Source organism: Rhinatrema bivittatum, chromosome 2 (assembly GCF_901001135.1).
Source record: "Rhinatrema bivittatum chromosome 2, aRhiBiv1.1, whole genome shotgun sequence".
NCBI classification, from domain to species: domain Eukaryota; kingdom Metazoa; phylum Chordata; class Amphibia; order Gymnophiona; family Rhinatrematidae; genus Rhinatrema; species Rhinatrema bivittatum.
This window is the reverse complement of record NC_042616.1, coordinates 270,216,094-270,240,116: the sequence shown is the minus strand read 5'-3', so window position 1 is coordinate 270,240,116 and position 24,023 is coordinate 270,216,094. Positions and strand designations below refer to the sequence as shown.

Genomic DNA, 24,023 nt, shown 5'->3' with positions numbered 1-24,023 from the left:
CCTGTTTGCCACAAATTTGTATCTTGCACCCATTATACATTGAAATCGTTGGCTCAGTGTGCTGCAGCAGTCAAAAAAGAAACAGAATGTTAGGAATTATTAGGAAGAGAATGGTTAATAGAACGGAAAATGTCATCATGCCTCTATATCGCTCCATGGTGAGACCACACCTTGAATACTGTGTACAATTCTGGTCACCGCAACTAAAAAAAAAATATAGTTGCACTGGAGAAAGTGCAGAGAAGGGTGACCAAAATGATAAGGGGCATGGGACGGCTGCCCTATGAGGAAAATCTAAACAGATTAGGGCTGTTCAGCTTGGAGAAAAGACAGTTGAGGGGAGATATGATAGAATTCTACAAAATCATGAAAGGATTTGAACATTTAATGTAAATTGGTTATTTATTTTCTCAGATAATAGAAGGCCTAGGGTGCACTCCATGAAGTTATTAAGTAGCTCATTTAAAACAAATTGGAGAACATTCTTTTTCACTCAATTTCATACTTAAGCTCTGGAATTCATTACCAGAAGTTGTGGTTACAGCAGTTAGTGTAACTGGGTTTAAAAAATGTTTGGATAAGTTTCTAGAGGAGAAGTCCATAAACTGCTATTAATGATTAAGGAATAGTAGCTTAGGATCTATTTAATGACTTGGATTGGCCACTGTTGCACACAGGATGATGGGCTTGATGGACCCTTGGTCTGACCCAGTATGCCATATCTTATGTTCATGTATTGTGACATAAATGCATTATTCCAATTTTTTTTACATTAAATCTTGGGTGCCAAATTCTTGACCCCTGGAGGACAAGTAAAGTTTCCAAAACTTGAGAACATGATTTTCCCTGAATATCATTTTCAATATTTTTCCTGTCTTTCAGAAGTTTTAATCACCAAAACAATAACACACACACAAAAAAAGAAGTGTGCATTTCTTTCAAAAAAATTCAAGGCAAAAATGAAATGTTTTTATGTGCCATTTTATTGTATTAATTTGTTTTGAACAAAGTGCTTGCATACAATTTTTAAAAATCAAGATTCATTTCATGGCAATAAAAAAGCTTAGGAAAAATAGTAAAAACAAATTTTTTAGAAATTAAATTTCCACAGGATGCAAAAAAGCTTTATGCACTGCTCCCTCTTCTTTTTTACATTTCTTTTCAAATGCTGAGCCTTATTTTTTTAAGTCATATTCTTGCCAGATGCTCAGTGCAATGCAGGGTACATTTTACACCTTGCAGAAAGATCCAGTGTCCATGCTACACCTTGCAGAGGGATTCAGTGCCCATGCTTACCTTTCAGAATGGCTCTCTGAAGCCTAGCAACCCATGCAGCTTCTGTACATATTCCCAGCAAATCTCCGATAATACAGCCATGCTGGGCGATTCCTCCTTGCTTCTATGGTATGTGTGGAGCTGGTGCACAGAAGATGCTTTCATACCATCAATCCCTCTGCCCTCAGTCCTGAAAGCATGCTCTCTGCTTTGCCACCAGTTCAAGAAATGGGTTACGTCACTCAGAATGTGGCACAAGGTCACACCCGATTGTTTGCATATGCTTTGTTTGGCTGACGTGTTGGTAAAAAGTATTACTTGATCTACTGCATTTAATTTGGAAAGAACAATTTTATAATTGTTTTGTACAGGATGCATTAATATTCAGAAAAAGTAGAAGGTACTGTAGTACAAATGAAGAGATCATTCCCTTAGCTCTCTAATCAGTACATACATCCTCCAGTAAGCAATTCCTGCAAAGTGTCAACTTCAGAGGCCACCACTGTGGTTCCAATTAAAAACAAACAAAAAGCGTTGAGCCATGATTTCACCCTGTAAGAGACAGGAAAAACATAGGACAGCATATATAATTGCTCCAAGCAAGAATAAGTGAAAAGACAGAGAGAGAAGGGCACCAGCGACACTACACAATCAATGAGAAGTAAAGGACACGCACAGAGACATATTTTTAAAAGGCAGGCCCTGGTATGACTTTTTGATAAAAATATTCGCTCCTTATATAACAACAATCAAAGATTTTGAGGAAATAAACATAAGATTGTTTTGTAAATTGAGCAATGGCATGCAGGGCAGTCCCTGGGAAAAAAACACAATGCCTCAGGAATGGGCTGCTTTTGTGCCTCCCCATCCTCCCTTCGTTTCAGGCTTGTGTGCCTGCAGATTGCCAGAATGATTCAAAAGGGCGGCATGGTGCCACCCCCATGATTGCCTGTTTTGCTCAACTCTTGCAAGGGCTCTGATGGCACAGATGATATCTGTAGGTAAACAGCAGTAAATATCAACTTGTCCATTTCCTAGCTCTGTTTTTCCCTCTGTCTTGCTTTCAGACCCCTATTGCTGCAGAAATACTGTTTTGTGTCAGTTATTAAAAAGGCACTACCACCAAGAGGTCGATATTCAGTAAGGCAGTCAGCATAACAGTTATTTGGGCAACTTTACTCAAATATTCAGCATAATGCAACTGAATTTAGCCAGCTAAAGTCAAAGATACCCAGCTAAAGTTATCCACACAATGGTAGGACAGCAGTCCGGCATGACCAGACTTATGCGGAAACCTTTATCTGAATATCAGCACCAACTGATCAGCACCAACTCTCCAGCCTCAATTTAATCCTAAACTCCTTCTCATATCCACTGAGAACAGCTCCCCACTCACAAATCCTTCAACAAAACTTCAAACAGAAGTCAGAGATCTGGGAGCGATCATCGACAATCGGCTAAACCTAAAAGCTTTCATAAACCAAACCACAAAGGACTGCTTCCATAAACTGCATGTCCTAAAAAGAATAAAACCTCTGTTCCACAACCATGACTACAGAACAATCCTTCAGGCAATAATCTTCTCCAAGTTAGACTATTGCAACTCCCTATTATTAGGTATCCCTTCATCACATACTAAACCTCTTCAGATGGTTCAAAATATGGCAGCCAGAATTCTGACAAATTCACGGAGAAGAGATCACATCTCCCCCATCCTCAAAGACTTACACTGGCTGCCGATTCATTATAGAATACTATACAAGTCCATCACCACAATATACAAATCTATCCAACAAATCGCTCCGCTCAACCTACAAATCCCTTTCAAAAAACATACATCCTCCAGACCTATAAGAGAGCACTATAAAGATTCTTTTCAGGTACCTCATTCCAAAACCTCCCTTCACATAACTCTCAGAGACAGGGCATTCTCCACTGCAGGACCTCCTCTGTGGAACTCCATCCCAACTGAGCTAAGGCAGGAACCTTGCCTCCCAACATTCAGGAAAAGACTCAAAACGTGGCTATTCAAAAAAGCCTTCCCAGACTTGGATTAAACTCAACACCCACCTCACCTACAACCAACTTCCAACACCTACAACCAACAACAAAGTGCTACCAGCATGCAGAAAACCATCATTTATGACCACTACCGTCTTATAAAAAACTGCAATTACTCCAAATGAACAAATCATTGTAAAACACATAATTCTTGTAATGTACCCCGGTCATTGTAACTCGGTTAATATACTATGTTAAAGTTCCTTTAAAGTTCCTTTCATTTTTCCTCTTGCTCCCAGTTGCACTCATCCCTGTTTTATTGTAACTGTAACTATTTTATGTTTAACACCAATTATTTATTTCGTTCATTGTTTCTTTTGTCACTCCGCTGTTTATTGTAAACCGGCATGATGTGATATCCTTCACGAATGCCGGTATAGAAAAAACTAAAATAAATAAATAACTGGCTAAAGTTAAAGCCCCGCCCACCTCTTCTTTTCCAGGCAACAATTTACCCAGCTAAAAAGCTAACCCCTTTGGAGGGGCAGGAAATTCAAAACTCGGGGTTTGTACAGCTAAGTCCGAAGGTAGTTGGACACACCCTTTTGAATATTGACCTCCAGGAGAACATTATGGGTCGAAATTAGTCATAAGCAGTAAAATAACATAAAAACCATAGGAAATTTATTGCTGAAAAGCTACATCAAGAGAATGTTAGAGGTTGTACTCAAAATGAGAAAAATGCAGTTTTAGGAGACCCCCAACTCTTAACTGTACTCCCATTGCTTTGTACATCATATCATTTAATATTATCAATTAATTACCTCATTATTTATTAATTAATTACCTCATTATCTAATAAGCAACCAATATGTATTTTGGCTATGCCATGTATGTGTGGCATTTTTCTAATATGTTAAATAAACTCAACTCACCTGCTCAAGACACATTCGCCAGGGTTCTTTACCCAGCACTTCCTCACCCAGCTGGGTGGAAGAGCCCTGGCGAATGTGTCTTGAGCAGGTGAGTTGAGTTTATTTAACATATTAAAAAAATGCCACACATGCATGGCATAGCCAAAATACATATTGGTTGCTTATTAGATAATGGTTCTGCTTACACTGTTCCCACCTGAGCTGTGGAGACACCTCTCCTCCCTCCATACTCATGCTCTGTGAGAACAAAATATGTATTCAATGGGCAACCATGACATATTCCTGCTCCAATGTATTTAATAAAAAGTGGAACACACTCCCTGTTTTCATTTTTAAATCTCTTCAGAGAAAATTCATCAGATTGTTTATGTGGTAGTTCTACCATGCACCATTAAAACAGCACTCATTGCTTCCTTTTATTGATGAATTCAGCAAAGAAATGGAAAAAGTATGAAGTGTCTAGTCTTGCTGTTGGCTGAACTGCTGAATCGTTTTGCTTAAAATTAACACACAAGTATGTTTCTGGCAGTGGATATTTTCTGCAAATTATTTCAGAATTCATTTCTTTACTTTACCCAGTTACATGTCTTTCCTTGTGTGGACTTGCCTTTTATTTATCATTCAGACTACTCAATTGATTTTTCACTGTCCTGTTTTTCTTCCGCTTCCTCATCCGATCCTACAATAAAACAAAGAAATCTCTCTTAATAATTGTAATTGAAGAGAAACTATAAGGAGTCTATCAAGATGTTCTTTTCTTACAGATAAAATGTTTAACTGAAGAGGAATTTCATGCTGGAATTCTACCCGCTCATCAATTTTTTCAGCAGTATAGGAGTATTTTAGTTAATACTGCATCTATAGCAAATGCAATTCACCTGGTAACTGCACCCCAAACGTCTGCTTAATGCAATAGCAGGTTACACTCTGCTTGCTTGTCAGAATGAGTCTTCTGAAAACACCAGTTTCTTTGCTGTTATTAAAGAGGCACCCGATGGAACTCTGTTATCCACAGGAACATAACCGGAAGAAAAAAAGACCATACGACCTTCCAAACAACTACTCAGGTCTACCATCCTTACCACTCCCACAGAGATTCCCTGTGTTTACCCCATTCTTTCTTAAATTCAGATACTGTCCTTGTCTTTACCACCTCCACTGGGAGGCTGTTCCACGCCCCCATCACAGTGTGTGCAAGGAAATATTTCATCCTCATCCCATGAACCCCTTTGTTCCAGAGTCTCATTTCCACTGAAGGAGGCCCACACCCTCTGCATTGACACCTCTGAGGTAATTCAATGTCTGTCATATCTCCCCCCTCTCTCGTCTCTCCTCCAGGGTATACATGTTTACATCTTTAAGTCTCTCACATATGCTTTACAATGAAAATTACTGACCATACCTTGCTTTTTAGTTTCCTCTCTTTTTCAGGTTTGGCCCATTGACCCTTGGGGTTCTGTTGAAATACCCATGTCTCCATTTTCTACTTCATTCTTTGTTAAATACTCTGTCATATCTAAAATATCTGGGTTCTCTCTTACTTTCAAAGCTCAATTTCTTCTTCTTCAAACTGACTTCTTTAAACAGTCTGTATGGTCCTCCTGATTCCTCTCTTCAGCCTTGCCAGTTTCGTCAGAGCTCTGTTGTATGGATTCATTTTCATCCATTCTGCCATTCATGTTATTCCATTTCTCCACACAATCCAATGAAGTACTGAGCAATTTTTTTGTTTTCACTTTTAAATGTATCAATGGTCTTGCTTCAGACTATTTTTCTATTTATCTGTCTCTCTCTCTCTCTGTCCACTTTGAGTCACGCACTATTCTCTGACTCCCATACTCTAAACAGGCTGCCTCCTGTTTTCAAGCTCTCTCTTTCCTAGTACCAATTCCTTCCCAATGACAAAGAGGCGTTTTCTTTGGCCACACTTTCAGTCAAAAGCAAAACTGCATCTCTTCAAACAAGCTTACCTTAAAACTGGACTCCCTCAACTACTTTCCTCTTGTTTTACTCTTTTTCACTAACTACCATATTAACTCATTTTGTATTTCTTGTAGTAAAGGCACCTCGGGTAAGGACCCAAGAAAAATCTGTACATAAACGAGATATGAAGGCGCTTCATACAGGTCTCCCAGCAAACCATCTCTTTCTACTACAATCTATTCAAAATTCAGCTGTATGACTTATCTTTTGCCAATGACACAACACCTGTATAACCCCCTCTTCTCAAGTCCGTACATTGGCTTCCTACCCCTTTCCAGGTATATATTTCAAGCTTCTCTTATTTACCTACCACGTGCATTCGTTCTGCAGCTCCTTGCTACCTCTCCTCTCCCTACACCCTTCGCTGTGAACTTCACTTATCTGGCAGGTCACTCCTATTTATGCCAAACGCCGCCATCACCAACTCTGTGCTTTCTACCTTGCTGCACTGCACATTTGGAAAAAAAATTCTTGAGTTGGTGCCTCATGTTCTCTCTCTTTGGCCTAATTCAAATCCACTTTTTGAGGTTACTTTTAAATCTTAACTCCTTATTCTCCTGATCATAGCTTTGTTGGTTTTAACTATTTTCTTAATAAATTATTTTCCCAAAGTCTCTTGTCCGGTATGTTTGTCTTGACTAGATTGTAAGCTCTATGGACAGGGGACCATGTCTCATGTGTATTTATAAAGGACTGCGCATGTCTACAAATGCTATAAAAATCAGTAAGAACATAAGAACATGCCATACTGGGTCAGACCAAGGGTCCATCAAGCCCAGCATCCTGTTTCCAACAGTGGCCAATCCAGGCCATAAGAACCTGGCAAGTACCCAAAAACTAAGTCTATTCCATGTTAACGTTGCTAGTAATAGCAGTGGCTATTTTCTAAGTCAACTTAATTAATAGCAGGTAATGGACTTCTCCTCCAAGAACTTATCCAATCCTTTTTTAAACACAGCTACACTAACTGCTCTAACCACATCCTCTGGCAACAAATTCCAGAGATTACTTGTGCGTTGAGTAAAAAAGAACTTTCTCCGCTTAGTTTTAAATGTGCCACATGCTAACTTCATGGAGTGCCCCCTAGTCTTTCTATTATCCAAAAGAGTAAATAACAGATTCACATCTACCCGTTCTAGGCCTCTCATGATTTTAAACACCTCTATCACATCCCCCCTCAGCCGTCTCTTCTCCAAGCTGAAAAGTCCTAACCTCTTTAGTCTTTCCTCATAGGGGAGCTGTTCCATTCCCTTTATCATTTTGGTAGCCCTTCTCTGTACCTTCTCCATCGCAATTATATCTTTTTTGAGATGCGGCAACCAGAATTGTACACAGTCACCTGACACCCAAAATCTGATGTCATAAAGCCCCAGTGAGATTCCAGGCATAGAACAGTGAAGATGCTACCTTTATTCTAAGCTTTCTGAAAGAAAATTAGCATTTCTTTAGAAAGTACACTGTGTCTTGTAGCAATTAAACAGATTAACTAAAGAGATAATCTGATTTATCTGGATGTGAAAAAGGGAGGAAGAACTCAAATATAAATTCTATGAAATGTATATTTCAAAAATAACCTGAATTCAGTAAAGTATTTTGTTTCTTACAGCTGGAGGATAACCTGAAAATTAACTTGCACACAATATATACACACACAGATACATATATTTTTTAGTGAACATGAAAATTAATTGCTCATTAAGGGAAACATGGACTTTCTTTGGTTTCAAATCTATACTTGCTTATTAGATCAATGCAGGCTGAAGCTCAACAGAACTTAGCGTCTGCTTTTTCAGATAATTTTTCAGTTCTAAAATTAGAAAATATGTTCTCATACAGCTCATTAAGAAACTAAAAGGCTGTGTGTGCAGTGAACACTGCTAGGCAGCTCTAAAAGTCACTGTGATATAACTAAACCCATATATCTGGTGGTGATAACCCATGATGAAAAGTTTTTGAAGTAATGTGTGAGAATCAAACTCTAGCAGCATACCATAGCCTAAAATGTTTAGACACCGTACTTATTTAGATCTTATTTCTCACCTGAAGGTATGCGGTTGAACATACAACACACACAAGTGGTTTCTTTTCCACTCCAAAAACAATTCTAAACCATTCTTCATGATTGCTGTAAGCATTTTAGATTTCCTCCTTTTGAAGTTTAACGTAAGAGCCTGGGATCATTCAACACCTGCCACACATCACATACGTTATTTAGCAGTCTTAGACTTCTTTCAGCTAGGTGCTGGCTGATGATGTCTGAAATGCAGACGACTTCAAACAGAGAGGAAACCCCATCAAAAGTGAACTATGCTGAAACTGACACTGGGCCCTCTCCTTTGTCTCTCGGTTTCTCAATTGCCTTTGTTTGAAGTTTCTGGGTAGCACTGCAGGAAGATTCTTTGCTCTTTAACTTTTTCCTATTTCTCTTATAGGTGTATTTCAAATATCATAGTCTAATACCAAGAAAGGATACTAGTTTGGGGTACAAAAATAATTTAAAACTGTCAAATTTCTTTAATAGATCTGAGTCTTGGAAAAATATGTTCATTTCAATCTTGTGATCTCAGCAGAGAGGTAGATTTCACATTCTTGTGGCAAGAGGAGGTAGTGCCCCGTGAGGACTCCACTCCTCCACTCTACTGTAAACATTACAAAGCTGAGATGTTCTGTGTCCCAGGGGGCATCAGAGGATAACATTCTGCTATGCATCTTAATGACCATATATACTTAACGATTAGATCACAGTAAATTCTGAGTAAACCAAACCATTAATGCCACAATTCTAAGACACTCAAAATAATAAATTGCAACAAAGTGAAATAACGCTTAAGTTTTAACCTTGTTACAGTCCAAACTGTGTCTGTGTATCCATTGAGGATTTTTATTACTAAAGCAAAACCATATGTACCTTCAGCAACTTGATATCACAAGGTCAAAGCTGCGTGAGTCATTCTCATTCCAAGAAAGAGATGATGACATCAGACTGGGAGCAGGCCGACTGGCTAAAAAATATTACCATATCATGTTTTCTAAATAATTTAAGGAAGCTGGCCTTTAAAAACACCAGTTGTTTTATTGTGATCAACCAAATTATTTATCAGTAATAAAGGCTTCTGAAAACCAGCAACAACTTCTCTGAATAAACTCCACACACCCATTTGTACCATCATACTCTGCTCCCTGCAGGAGGACATGCTCCCCAAATCCCATGGTTACAATCCAGGGAACAGTGGCACAGCAGGAGGAAGTCTTGAAGTTAAACTGTATGTAGGTCTGTATCAGCCTGAAGTCACAGCTCTTTGTTCCAGTATAAATCAAGGACTGGATTGCAGTCAGGACTGCTGCACAGCTTTTAAAACATCTTGCAGGAAGTGACACAGAAAGCAGTCTGGCTGCAGCTTAGTGGCTGAGTAGCTCACAACCTGTGTGGCGTTCCTTTCTCTATATATAAAAAAAACAACAACCCACAACTCATAAAATAAAACCCTAGCTCTAACTGAATACTAACTACACTTAACTTAATTTTCTAAGTAGTCTCAGACCAGAGCTAGATCCCTTTTGGTCTAAAAACAAACAAAAGAACACAATGGTTGCAACTTAACAAAGGCAAAAAAAAAACAAACGCATTCCTTTAAGTTTGCCTCCTAACGGTTCCTCTGGCCATCTACCTGCAAAAGCTGGAGGCAGAGTAGAGGTTTCCCAGCATGCTGTCAGGCTGAAGATCTCTGTAGCACGCACTCAGGATTCATGTTGCAATAAAGGTTTCATTAGGAAGGCAAACAGAACATTTTCTGACTTATGCACTGCAGGTAAACTGAAAGGGATAATTCACAATGAAGGTAAAATCATAAATGGGATAAGGATTACTACTTCCAGCCCAGGTATCAGTCCGGGTCTTTGCATGGGAGATTCTTTCCAATAACTGCTCACATACAATTAGAGACAAGACTTCCAAACTTCACAGTACAGTATGACATTAATCACTGCAGCAAGAACTCACGGGTCCCCTTCAGGATCCCACACCTTTCCTTGGCCTCCACATCAGCTAAATACTGGGAACACCCATGGACCACTCTGGATCCTCAGGGGTGAGGCCACATAGCAGGCTCTCTGAGGTTGAAGCTGGCCTTCCCTCAGCCATCCCACGATTCCCTGCACAACTTACCAGTCCCAGACTGGGAAATACACCTTTATTTATTATTATTATTATTATTATTATTTTTATATACTGACATTTGATCTCAATTGAGATATCACACCGGTTTACATTCAGGTACTGTAGGTATTTCTCTATCCCCAGAGGGCTTACAATCTAAGTTTTTGTACCTGAGGCAATGGAGGGTAAAGTGACTTGCCCAAGATCACAAGGAGTGACAGCGGGACTTGAACCTTGGGCTCCTGGTTCATAGTCCACTGCTCTAACCATTAGGCTATTCCTCCTCCTTATTTCCCCTGACACTCCACTCCTCTCAGTTATGACTATACCCCACCCGCCGCTTAACTGCCTACCTGTTTAGCAAGGTATGTAGTTATCTGGCTATGGGGCGGCCGCTGATCCCAGTCAGATATTCAGCCGCTGCCACTTAGCCAGATACATCGAAACGTCTCCGGCTATGTGGCGCTGAATATCTAGCTCGAGAAAGCCACCGTTTAATCCTTGGGAATGAGCAACAAGGAATGTATTTACTATTTGGGATCCGCTGGTTAATTCCTAGTGGCCTGGACTGGCCAATGTCGGTGAGAATATACTGAGCTGAATTGATATTTGGCCTATCCCAACATGGAGCAGGGAGTGAAAACCCTTAAATTCTTTGGTTCAGGTCCAGTTTGGATTCAGTTGCAACTAATGTTCCAATGTGCTTCCAGTCCAGGCCTATAGAAGTTCAGTAACTAGTTTAATACACATGAAAAGCTGAGTCAGTTCTGGTTCACGTGAGAAAATGTAAATATAAGGCACATTACTATTTCCAAATTTGGGAGGAGCAAACTGATAGGTCTAACTAGTACACAGATCGATACTGTAACGTGCGGTTGAAGATTTCCCGTCTGTAACCTGCTGTGAGCGCACACTTCGGACGCGTAAGGCGATCCAGTGATACAGTCTCCAGTTTCACGCGTCCTTAGCACTTATTAAAACAGACGCATAACCCTTTCCGCACCCAGCATGTATATGATGTGTAAATGAACGAATTAGCTGTATAATGAAGGAATTAGCTATTCCCCTCCGATACTGTGACGCGCGCTCAGATTATCTCCTTTGTAACCCGCTATTTTGCCGCGTCCTTAACCTGTTAGTTTACCGCCTACCCTCTACTTGGTGTTAGTGTGGTGTTCGAAAATTAAAACGGGAATAAAGTGTAAAAATGGGGGTAAAACCAAAAGGAGTAAAGTGTAAAAAACCATGGACGACCTCCATATTAACATTGCAGCGTAAGTTGTTTATATATATGTATAAATACCTGTCACTTTCGTGTCACTTTCCGAATCCCCCAGGCGTGCGATCATCGAGGCGGCGGCGGGAGCCGGCGGGCGGGTGGGCGCCCGTTCATCAAGGCGGTGGCTGCGGCGGTGGGAGCCGGCGGGTGGGTGGGCGCGCGTTGGATCGAGGCGGCGGCGGCGGGAGCCGGCGGGCACGCGTTGGATCCAGGCGGTGGCGGGAGCCGGCGGGCGCCCGTTCATCCAGGTGGCGGTGGCGGCGGGAGCCGGTGGGCGGGTGGGCGCGCGTTGGATCGAGGCGGCAGCGGGAGCCGGCGGGCGGGTGGGCGCCCGTTCATCCAGGCGGCGGCGGTGGTGGGAGCGCATTCGATCCAGGTGGCGGCGGGAGGGTGGGCGTGCATTCATCCAGGCGGAGGGAGCCAGCGGCGAAATCGGCCTCCGGCAGCCCCCGCCGGCAGTGAATGAATGCGCGCCTGTGCGACCCGTGCGACTTCGGCACAAAAGGCGACGTCAAGCGTCGTGACGTCACGCTTTGAGCGCCGAAATCGCACGGGTCGCACAGGCGCGCATTCATTCACTGCCGGCGGGGGCTGCCGGAGGCCGCTTTCGTCGCCGGCTCCCTCCGCCTGGATGAATGCACGCCCACCCGTCCGCTCTGGCCGTGGCCTGGATCGAACACGCGCCCACCCGCCCGTCGGCGCCCACCGCCACCTGGATCGTACGCGCGCCCACCTGCCCGCCGGCTCCCACTGCCGCCGCCTGGATGAACGGGCGCCCACCTGCCCGCCGGCTCCCGCCGCACGCCTGGGGGATTCGGAAAGTGACAGGTATTTATACATATATATAAACAATTTACGCTGCAATGTTAATATGGAGGTCGTCCATGGTTTTTTACACTTTACTCCCTTTGGTTTTACCCCCATTTTTTACACTTTCTTCCCGTTTTAATTTTCGCCCTGCGCCTTGCTTCGGGGGGGGGGGGGGGGGGGGGGGGAACCATCCACTTCCTGGTGCCTGTCATTTCAAATGTCATTTGAAATGACAGGTACCAGCGCACCCAGGATACTGTATAGGCGCTGTATTAGCGCCTATACAGTTAAATGGGTTGCACGGGCCTAACGCTTTGCAGACGCGGCTTGCATTTGCATGCAATTTGAAGAGAGTATCGAGCGGTGGGTAAAGAGAACTGTGCGTGCGGGGAACGAGGGTGCGCCCGGCACTGCCGCACTGTTTCTACCGTGGCCTTAGAGTATCGATTGACAATTAGTGACAGCAATAAGTACCACAAAGGATGCATGAAACAAATACTAAGAATTTAATAGTAACTTTTAAATGTGTATGTGGAGGGTAATTTTCAGAACGAGCTAGCCAGCAGAAGAGTCAGCCAGCTAGATCAAAACATTTGAAAATTGCCACCTACTTTCATGAGGCAAGTTATGTTTTAGCTGCTCTGAACGTGGACATTTTGGGAAGCAGGCTTGGGTCGAGGGAGTAAACTAGACAGGTGTACTGAAGTTTCAAATATGTGTGCACAACTTCCCCTGCCTAATCCCATCCGATCATAAAGATTAGTTTCCCTTTGAAAATTCATTAGAAGTTGTGCAAGTTCAAAAATATTCATATACTTTACTTTGGCTTAATGAAAATTCCCTCCTTTATATCTATTGTCAAACCCAAAATGTAAATCTACCTAGATACCGGTTTTCTGTGTTCATTCCAGTCCATTCTAGACCAAGTGGATGTACCACATCCGTTTTTGGGTTTTTTTGTTGTTTTTTTTAGTGAAACTCTTATTCTGAATTGGTAACCTGACGTTTTTGCAGTCCTAATTCAGTTCAGGTTCAACCAAGACTTTCCAATTCTGTTCTGGTTCAGGAAAAAATAAAGGCTTAAGTTTGGTTTTTGGTTTAAGTTTACGTTTGGTTTGACTTGCTGGTTCTAAGTTAATTAATTCAGCAATCTGTCTAAGCATTATTTTGTTGCATAAAATAAATGTATTTCACCATTTTCCTCTCCCCTTTGCACACGATTCAAATGTAAGGATTTCACGAAATTTAGCCTTACACAGTCTGGTTAAGTGCCAACTCACTGGTGAGCAGTATATTTCCCTCTTTTCTAGATGCTGTGTTCAGTTCTGGAGGCCATATCTCGAAAAATATAAAGATACACAGTGCTTTCTTTCTGGAAAAAAAAAGAGGTGCCAGTACGCACAGGGAGGATGCATGTTTTTTTCTGAGAGACCACAGCAGAGCTGGGGCAAGGGCATTAGGCATCCTAGGTGAACATTACAGCTTAGAACCTCCCCCACCCACGGTCTTGTCCTTTTCCACACACAGTTAAAAATTATTCATTTATAACAGAAAAAGTACAGTATTCCGAAGTAAAAATTTCAATTACACCACGTATATTATATTTACATGCACTGCTTTGGTGCCAACCAGAAAACTCTGCAAAAAAGTAAATAAGACACTAAGAACCCTAGACAGCCAAGCCCACACCCAGCTTGTGTTACACTAGGTATTACACCAGAAAGCCATGAGTATACGAATCACAATTACAAGATAGTAATCCTCCCAAACCAAAACAGTACTAACTGACAGCACTCAAACAGTAAGAACCCAATCTATGAAAAGGCAACACTGCAAATACTACACCAGGCCCTAAGACACCAATGCACCTCTTATTAGGAAAACAGAAAAAGCCAAGTTGCTATAGATCCCCTATACAGAACCTACACGCTAGTAGAATACCTCACACCTTGGTCACACATGCAGAACATAGAAAGACCCTCACCAAATACAGAATAAAGAGACCATAAAGTATAAATAGAAACATGCAGACAAAATCTGAACTGGAAACTACAACAAGCCATACTCTCTATGCAGTGCAACAAAGGAAAAACAAAAACATCACCATTTATTATAAAACACCAAACAATAAAATCAAGAAATGTAATCATCAATATTAGTAAAACCATATTTATAAAAAGAATAAATATTTCAAAACAGCTGATGAACAGAACAACATACAATAATTAAAACTCATATATAAAATTTCCCAAACACCAATAAGTATTTCAAAACAGCAGACATATCAAACAACTAATAATTAAACTAATGAGGATAAAAAAAATTGCCAGGTCTCCATTATCTGGCAACATTTGATTTCCAGATGTCTTGAGATTGTCTTGGAGTAGCAAAGGGAGAGATGGGGGGGATTGTTGTTCACAAACTTTCTCCTCTCTCTCTCTCATATATATACACACACACACTCTCTCTCACTTACATACACATGCTCTCTTAATCATACATACATGCTCTCTCTCAGTCAATCTTCCTCCCTACCCAAAGCACAAGCAGCAGCAGCAGCAGCCTCTTCTTTCAGCCCCTTTAGCTGATTGGACTCTTCCTTTTTTTTCAGGCCACAGAGGATGACGCTGTTTTGCCATCTATTCCTGAGGGCCTGTGTGTTGCATCTATCGGTCGCAGACAGCTGCGACCGCTCTGCCTCCCCTCTCTTCTACCCTTTTCCTCCTCCCTTGGAAGGATGGCTGCCTCCGCTGCTGCCTGCCGAAACCCTTGGCTTCTTCGAGCCAGCATGGGCATCCCCGTCCGCCATGCTTCTTCCTGAGGCCTCCTAGGGCACGCGCGCGCTGCCTACGTTTTTGAATACGTCATGGTGGGAACCTCGGGGGCGGCCCCACCGCATGATGTCAGTACCTCCAGGTATTTAAACCTCCGCTCCACTCCAAATCAACGAGTTAGCAAGGACTTCGGTTTTGCTACTCTGACCGCTTCTAAGCTGCTCGCTTGGATCCCTCACTACCCTTCGGGGTATCTCGCTCCTACGGAAGCTCCAGATACCCGCTCCTCGGGGGCCTCTCACTTCTACTTGCTCTCTGGAGCTACTCTGCCTAACTTTAAGGACACCTGCTCCTCGGGATTCCTGTCTGCTTTCTTTCAGGAACCCTCGGCGCTCCTAGGTACTCGCTCCTCGAGGGCCTGTTCTCTTCAGGGTATCCTGCACCTTGGATCTCTGGTCCCCTGCCTCATTCAAACTACCGAAGGAAGTTATCAACACTGCTTCTCTGTGAGTACCTCTATGCTCCAGCTTTCCTCATTCCACCCTCCAAGTTCACGGCCTATCCCGCGCTGTGGAACATTTCCGGACCTTTGCTACATCTGTGTAAGATTATCATCTACAGAGACTGTTAAGCTACTGGAATTCTGCTGGACTACAGTGCTGTCTGTTCCTTGGGCAAGATTCAACTCTATCGCAGTATAATAAAGCTTTCCTTCCTCAGTGTCTGCTTACTAGAGTCTAGCCAATCGTTGTGGTTCCCCAAGGGGCTCCTCCCTGTGGGAGGAGTCATCTCCACTTCGACCAAGAGTCCACATTATGCCACAAACCCGACACTGTGGCTGATATTGTTTCTCCTGCTCTTTCTCTTCGCATGATCTTGCTGTTCCTTTTCCAGCTCATTAAAAGAGAGCATTTTGGAAATTGTATTGCATCACTGTTGGCAATGGGGCAGGGTAGGGATTCCAGGAAGCTACGGCATGCTCAACTTATGTCCCTGTATCCTGCCTCAAGTATATCATCTTTTCCCTCCTTCTGTATACACTGAGCAAAGAAGAATTCTACCTTGTGTTCCTCTCTCTCTTCAATAACTCAGTTTTTTCTTTTTAATCTTTTCTACTCCCCCTTTGGTTTTATATATCTCCCTTATATATTTAAAGAAGGTTTTATTTCCTCGTTTCATTGACTGGAGAGTTTTCTTCTTCTGTTATGTCTTTGCTTGCTTAAATAACACTTTGAACTACTCTTGAATCTTTTAATGCCTGTTCTTCATCCTCTAACAACTCATCTTTAGCTAGGTCATTGGCATCTGTAAATGAACAATGATTTATAGCAGGGCCGCACAATCCTGGTCCTCAAAGGTTATGATCAGATCCACAATGATTCTTCATGAAATATTTGAAAACATTCTATCTATGAACCAGGTTGATTAGCATATTTTGCTTATGCTGCACAACAGATCTGTTTGCAGCCCCAAGGAATGGAGGTATGCACCCTGGTCACCATACACATTTGATTTTCATAAACTATTGAGACTACACAGTCTGCTGAGCATGGGTCAGGATGATGTCCACTAGGTTACAACTAGCCAGCTCTAAATATGGAAGAGCTCATTGTTATTTTAAATAATCATTTTCCAGGAATTTGCTGGTAACATAGCTCTCATCTCCCCCTCCCTCCTTTTTACTATAGTGAATACAATAGTGAGTAGAACTATTCATGCCTGTGGAAAGCAGAGTTGCTTACCTGTAATAGGTGTTCTCTAAAGAGAGCAGGATGTTAGTCCTCATACATGGGTGACATTATTAGATGGAGTCTGGCCCAGAACTTTGATCTCAAAGAATCTAGAACTTTCAAACATGCCCTACTGAGCATGTGCAGCTGTAGACATCACCCTGCCCCCTAGGCAGAGTCCTTCAGTCCATGATATAGCTAATATATGGAGAAACCAACCCCCAGGGAAGGCAGGTGGGTTTCGTGAGGAGTAACATCCTGCTGTCCTCAGAGAACACCTGTTACAGGTAAGCAAATCTGCTTTCTCCAAGGGCAAGCAAGATGGTAGTCCTCCCATGGGTGAATCCCTAGCTATAGGCTGTCCGAGCAAGACAAAGTGGGAAACCGCACAGTGCAGAAGCACTACCCGTCTCCCTATGAGGCAGCCGACCCACAATCCAGGCTGGAGAAGAGTTGGGTTGTACAAAGAAAAACATAGAAATCACTGAGACACAAAACCCTCATGCATAGCAGGGGCGCCTAAGGCAGAGGAGTGATGCGAGTATGAGCAGAAGCATACTCCGCATCATGGAAAACATTACAAGCAGGGTTTCAGATCAGTAACCCTGACATTGAAGTAGGCCTAGAACTTCCTGGGTACAGGAAAAAGCCTAGAGATGTAAACAAGAGAAGGACTCTTGGACGAAAACTGCACAGTTTCCTTTGGTGTTAGAAGACAATCAAAAACCCAACTGGGGCCCGAGAATTCCCCAGATAGAAACTGCGGTCTACAGACATCCAAAGGACAAAATGTCTCTGCAGAAGTGTGCCCATGTGTGACTAATAGGCACAATAGGCAGAAAAACCCAAGCAACGCTTGAAGAATAACCAGCAACAATGGCAGGGCCTGAGACATACAACAATGGCAGACAACAATGGCAGGGCTTGAGACAGACCCTACAAGCCAAAGCATCAGACATCAGACAGCATCAAGAGTTTCAGGAGATGAATGGCAACCCCTGAATAGATCACTAGCCCAACTCCTAAAGCAGGGAGAGAAGTTAGGCCTGAAGCTCATCCACACTACACCCTGTCAAGGGCAGAGCTATCCATTCTGTCTACAGGATCGGTCAGGTGAACAGGAAGGCACTTTGGGAAATCTAGTAAAGAGAGAAACTCTAAAGGCAGTATTGGCCAGAGCCTGGTGAAAATGTAGGGAAAACATAGTATATCTTTCGCTGCAGGTATACACTAAGATATAACACGAATGCCTTAGCTTTTCTTCCCCTCCCCCAACATCCCAACTGGAAGTCGGAGGGAACGAAAACACAAGGAGGCAGACCTCTGGACTGCCAGATTAAGCACAAGTCACTTAGGTGGCATATCCCAGCCCCAAGCAAATAACCCACTGCCGATTCCAGTAGGGAGTTACCCACCAAGATAGAGCCCTCAGCCTGCTTGGAACAGCTGAAACTGAGAACAAATTCCCAGGGAAGAAGTCCAGAAATACTCTGCTAAGAGACAGGAAGCTGGGTTGTCACAAGAGCAATACCTGTTGAACAGGATTTCTTCACTGGCCCAGAAACCTAATGGTACCAGGATAGGGCCAGGGTGATCTCGGAACAAATTGCCAAGCACTTGGCTTAAGTATTAATACCCCAGCCATGATTGCAAATACTTCCCCAAGGAAGCGCACAGTCCAGTAATGAAGCAATTGTTGCATGAACCAGGACTCCCCCATCCGCAGACAGGGTTCTCTCCAAAATGGGGATGTATAGCTTGCAAGCCACAGCAACCAAGAGCAGCACCTCTTTGTAGAGTCCCTCGTCCCCCAACTCCCTCAACCATGGATATGGGGATAGGTTGAAAGACATACTCGCCAATTAGATGGACTAGAATCATCCTTACTGAGGTAGGGTCCTGCAGGTGAGAATGACTGGCCAGAACAACCCATTGAGCTCAGCAGGTGTCAAGGTGAATCCCGGATGGGAGAAACCCTTAAGGTTCACCTGGGAGATACTCTGGAAAGACTCCCTTGCGAAATAGAACATAAGAACATGAGATATGCCATACTGGGTCAGACCAAGGGGTCCATCAAGCCCAGGATCCTGTTTCCAACAGTGGCCAATCCAAGTAACAAGTACCTGGTAAGTACCCAAACATTAGACAGATCACAAGCTACTATTGCTTATTAATTATGTCATAGCAGTTTATGGATTTATCCTCTAGGAACTTATCAAACCATTTTTTAAAGCCAGTTACACTAACTGTGTAACCACATCCTCTGGCAATGAATTCCAGAGCTTAACTATGCACTGAGTGGAAAAGAATTTTCTTCGATTTGTTTTAAATGAGGTACTTGCTAACTTCATCGAGTGCCCCCTGGTCCTTCTATTATCTGAAAGAGTAAATAACTGATTTACATTAACTTATTCAAGTCCTTTCATGATTTTGTAGACCTCTATCATATCCCTCCTCAGTCATCTCTTCTCCAAACTGAACAGCCCTAACTTCTTTAGTCTTTCCTCACAGGGCAGCCGTCCCATGCCCCTTATCATTTTGGTTGCCCTTCTCTGCAATTTTGGCCAGTACAGCTATATCCTTTTTGAGATGCGGTGACCAGAACCTCACACAGTATTCAAGGTGCGGTCTCACCATGGAGCGATACAGGGGCATTATAATGTCCTCCATTTTATTTTCCATTCCCTTCCTAATAATTCCTAACATTCTGTTTGCTTTTTTGATCACCATAGCACATTGGGCTGACTATTTCAATGTTTTGTCCAATATGATGCCTAGATCTCTTTCCTGAGTGGTAACTCCTAAGACAGAACCTATCATTGTGTAACTACAGCAAGGATTATTTTTCCCTATATGCATCACTTTGCACTTCTCCACGTTAAACTTCATCTGTCATTTGGAAGCCCAATCTTCCAGTCTCACAAGGTCCTCCTGCAATTCATCACAATCTGCTTGAGATTTAACTACGCTGCATAATTTTGTGTCATTGGCAAATTTGATTACCTCACTCGTTGTATCCCTTTACAGATCATTTATAAATATATTAAAAAGCACCAGTCCAAGTCATATCCCTGAGGTACTCCATTTTTTACCTTTTTTCAATGTGAAAACTGACCATTTAATCCTACTCTGTTTCTTGTCTTTTAACCAACTTGCAATCCACAGAAGGATATCACCTCCTATCCCATGGCTTTTTAGTTTTCTGAGAAGCCTCTCATGGGAGACTTTGTCAAACGCCTTCTGAAAATCCAAATACACCACATCTACCAGTTTACCTTTGTCCACATGTTTATTCACCTCTTTTAAAAAAATGAAGGCGATTTGTGAGGCAAGACTTCCTTTGGGTAAATCCATGCTGGCTGTGTCCCATCAAACCATGTCTATCTAAATGTTTGGGATTTTATTCTTTATAATAGTTTCCACGATTTTTCCTGGCACTGAAGTCAGGCTCACCGGTTTATAGTTTTCCGGATAACCCATGGATTCCTTTTTAAATATTGGGGTTAGATTGGCTATCTTCCAATCTTCAGGTACATTGGATGATTTTAATGATAGGTTACACATTTTTACTAATAGTTTGAAATTTCATTTTTTTAGTTCCTTCAGAACCCTGGGGTGTATAACCATCCGGTCCAGGTGATTTACTACTCTTCAGTTTGTCAATCAGGCCTACCACATCTTCCAAGTTCACCGTGATTTGGTTCAGTTGATCTGAATCATCACCCATGAAAACCACTCGATCGGTTCTTGGAGCTCACGAGGAACCGAAAGCAACCACCAGTCAGAAGTGGTGACATCTCTTCACCGGGAACGAAGAACGAGGGATACCCCTTGCTGGGGTGGACAATTGGGTGTCCAGAGGGGAAATCACAAGGGTTGCCCTGGAACCCAGTCAAATCTCCCTGGAAAAAGTTCTTTTTCACTCAACGCACAATTAAACTCTGGAATTTGTTGCCAGAGGATGTGGTTAGTGCAGTTAGTGTAGCTGTGTTTAAAAAAGGATTGGATAAGTTCTTGGAGGAGAAGTCCATTACCTGCTATTAATTAAGTTGACTTAGAAAATAGCCACTGCTATTACTAGCAACGGTAACATGAAATAGGCTTAGTTTTTGGATACTTGCCAGGTTCTTATGGCCTGGATTGGCCACTGTTGGAAACAGGATGCTGGGCTTGATGGACTCTTGGTCTAACCCAGTATGGCATGTTCTTATGTTCTTAGAGGAGTAATGGGAATCGGGGCTTCTCGATCCCAAAAACCTTTCAACTCTCCTGTTGAGAGTTGATATACAATCACTGATCACTGAATAATCCACCACAGGCAGCTACCCTCAGATGGGGTAGGTCACAGTAATCAACGGAGGAGCTCCAGCAAAAATGGTCCAATGACTGCCGCTGCTGTTACCCAGCTCTGGCCTCCCAGGAGATGCACTGATTTAAAGAATCGAGGTTCCGGCTTAGAGATAAACATCCCAGGAACGGAACTTCAGGGGCTTCCCCACAAAAGGGATTTGTGACACTAGAGCAATCGAAAGACATATTCCTCTTCTGAGAGAGGAAAAGACTCATGACAGTACCCTACCGGTGTTTACTCCTCTTAGGGTTTGATCAGGAAAGCAGTCCCTAGGTCAGTCCTGTGGCTGTGGCGCACAACCTGTTGTGCTTGACATGAGGGAAACACAAACACAGATACACCCATACAGCAGAGGGCAACTGGGAAAAAAAAAAAAAGAGCTCTCCGCTGTAAAAACACGCTGACCAGTACTCATACAGGGGCATCTACTTACTGGAGTAGGTGGCAACATGCTGCCAAAAGGCATATAACGGTGTGTGATGACGCCTTTCTCGCCAGTGCTCCCCAGCACTTTGTGGTGCAGAACTGACGAAGAAACAGACCATGACATGATGATGGCAGAACCCTGGCTTGGCTGAGAACTGCACAGACAGGAAGAATGCTGCCTGACATCTTCCGAGGCACTTGGAGTAGATGCCTTGCCATACCTGACCACACATGCTGTGCTCTACTGTCACTGTAACTCCCAGTGGAATGCTTAGGAATAGTGTGACTACAGCATCCCCATTACTACTGGGGCTCTGGGTATGGCATGGTGGTGGGTGGTGTTCTATGGCGTCACCCCCTCCAGTACCTGAAAACACTCCTAGAGGCTGGACACAGCCCTTGAAACTGCATCGGGAATGGCTCACCACCATTTCCCTCATGGAACATCAGCAGCGAAGTCCATGGTGACCAACGGTGCCCATGGTGCTTTGAGGTCATGCAGCAACTGACAGAGTCCACTGGTGCCCACTGTGGTGACAGTGCCCGTAGGGCCCATAGCGCTTTCGCATTCACCAATGATGGATCACATCCAGGGTACCAGACAACAATGCACCCAGGTCTTCAAAAGCATCAACAGCCTGGTGGCATCAATAGAGACCCCGGTGCCTGAAGGCATTAATGGACTGGCGGTACCGAGGATGCCAGGGTTGTCTGCAGGCAGAGGATCTGCAGCCCTGACATGCCTCATCGGTGCCCAGAGGAACTGATGACTGCCGCCATCGATTGTTCTCCTCAGCTCACCTATCCATCCGAGAACATCGATACTGCAAGCTCGATGGCGTCCCTCGCCAGTGACTATGGCTGACGATAGCTTTGCTAGCACTCATTAACACCAATGGTGCACGAATCCAGGCAGGGCCTCTGCCTCTTGACCCGAGCAGCTCAGAGCCCCCAAGATGCCCAATAGCCTTAGGCCAGTTATGGGACAGCACAATGCTCCTCAGTGCTCTGTCAGAATACTGCCAAAGCACTTCCAGGGCACCAGACCACTATGCTGGTAATGTCTCAGCATACCAGGGTGCGATGAGTAAAGTATGATCCCGGTGTTTAATCCATTCAAGGTTGAAGTCCCTGTTGCTTAAGGGCTTCAGTGGCGCTTGAGGGCTCCCAAGAGCCCCGGACGTCAATGGCCTTGGGGATGACCAGAGCCCAATGCCTCCATGGTGGTCCTGCACCTCGATGTCATTGAGGGTATGGGGGCAACTCTGCATCGCGATGGTTATGAAAGTGGCCATGGAATTGGGGATGGCCACTCGTGCACCTCGATGGGATCGAAAGCATGGAATGGAGACACAGCATCCATGGAATGGATGGGACTGCCACTTCGAAGCCCCAGGCGCTCGATGACTCTGGTGCCTCAAGTCCACAAATGCCTATGGCATGGAAAGCCCTTACAGTGTCAAGGGTGACCATAGCACTCAATGGCAGTCCTGGTCCCCGACACGGTCCTGACATCGATGAGCCAGATTAACGGTGTGCTGGTCATAGAAGTGCACAGGAAACCATTACTGGGCATGGCACAGATGGTGCAGCAGCACGCTGCTTGCCCAGACTTCTGCTCATCCTCTCTCCCAGGGAGACTGCGCTGCCTTCACTGGGAAGCAGGAGGGGAGGCTATATCATCCAGGGCTCCTGCCCTTGGAGACCAGTTCCTTTGGGTGTGGGGGGGGATGAGCTCTTCCCCCCCCAACAGGAATGGTATGGTCCTTGATCTCTTCACTGTCTGACCTTCATCGATGTCGATGAATCGGCGAAACAACATGGAATCCCTGCCTGGGTAGAATTCATGCGAGTCCCCAAGCTCACCAGCCCACACCGATCACCCAAGGACTGCACTCAGTCAGTCCTGCCAGCACCAGACAAAAGATACAAAACCAGACAGAGCAAGGAGAGGACACAAACTAAAACTGCAGATGTAGTATATATATATATATATATATATATATATATATATATATATATATATTTATATATTTTTTTTAAAAGGAAGAAATAAAATCTGCCAGACTGCAGTGATTAAGGCCCGCCATGCGCTGGCAGACAGAGGAGAGAGGAAAAAGAGAAAGAAAAGAAAACTACCGTAAGGTAAAGGAAAGAAAACAACTGCAGCTCTAGAAGAAGTCACTTACAAAGACTATAGAGGAAGAGAGCAAAGCTGAATACCATGAGCACACAGCTCCCGTGACCACACAGCTATGCGGAAAAATTGAACCTGAGGGACTCTGCCTAGGTGGCAACTGTAT

At 43.5% G+C, this 24,023-nt stretch overlaps 1 protein-coding gene across 3 annotated transcripts in view; it reads right to left on the bottom strand.

Annotated features, from left to right (window-relative positions):
* Positions 1-965: 965 nt before the first annotated feature.
* STARD3NL (STARD3 N-terminal like) overlaps positions 966-24,023 on the bottom strand; it is a 103,875-nt gene continuing 80,817 nt past the window's right edge. For all 3 annotated transcript variants that reach the window (XM_029589519.1, XM_029589517.1, XM_029589518.1), the window contains exons 8-9: positions 4,819-4,890; positions 966-1,827 (exon numbers count right to left, since the gene is read on the bottom strand). In XM_029589519.1, coding sequence (XP_029445379.1) covers positions 4,838-4,890 — 53 coding nt within the window. In that variant the 3' untranslated portion in view covers positions 966-1,827; positions 4,819-4,837. The remainder of the gene's footprint in view (positions 1,828-4,818; positions 4,891-24,023) is intronic.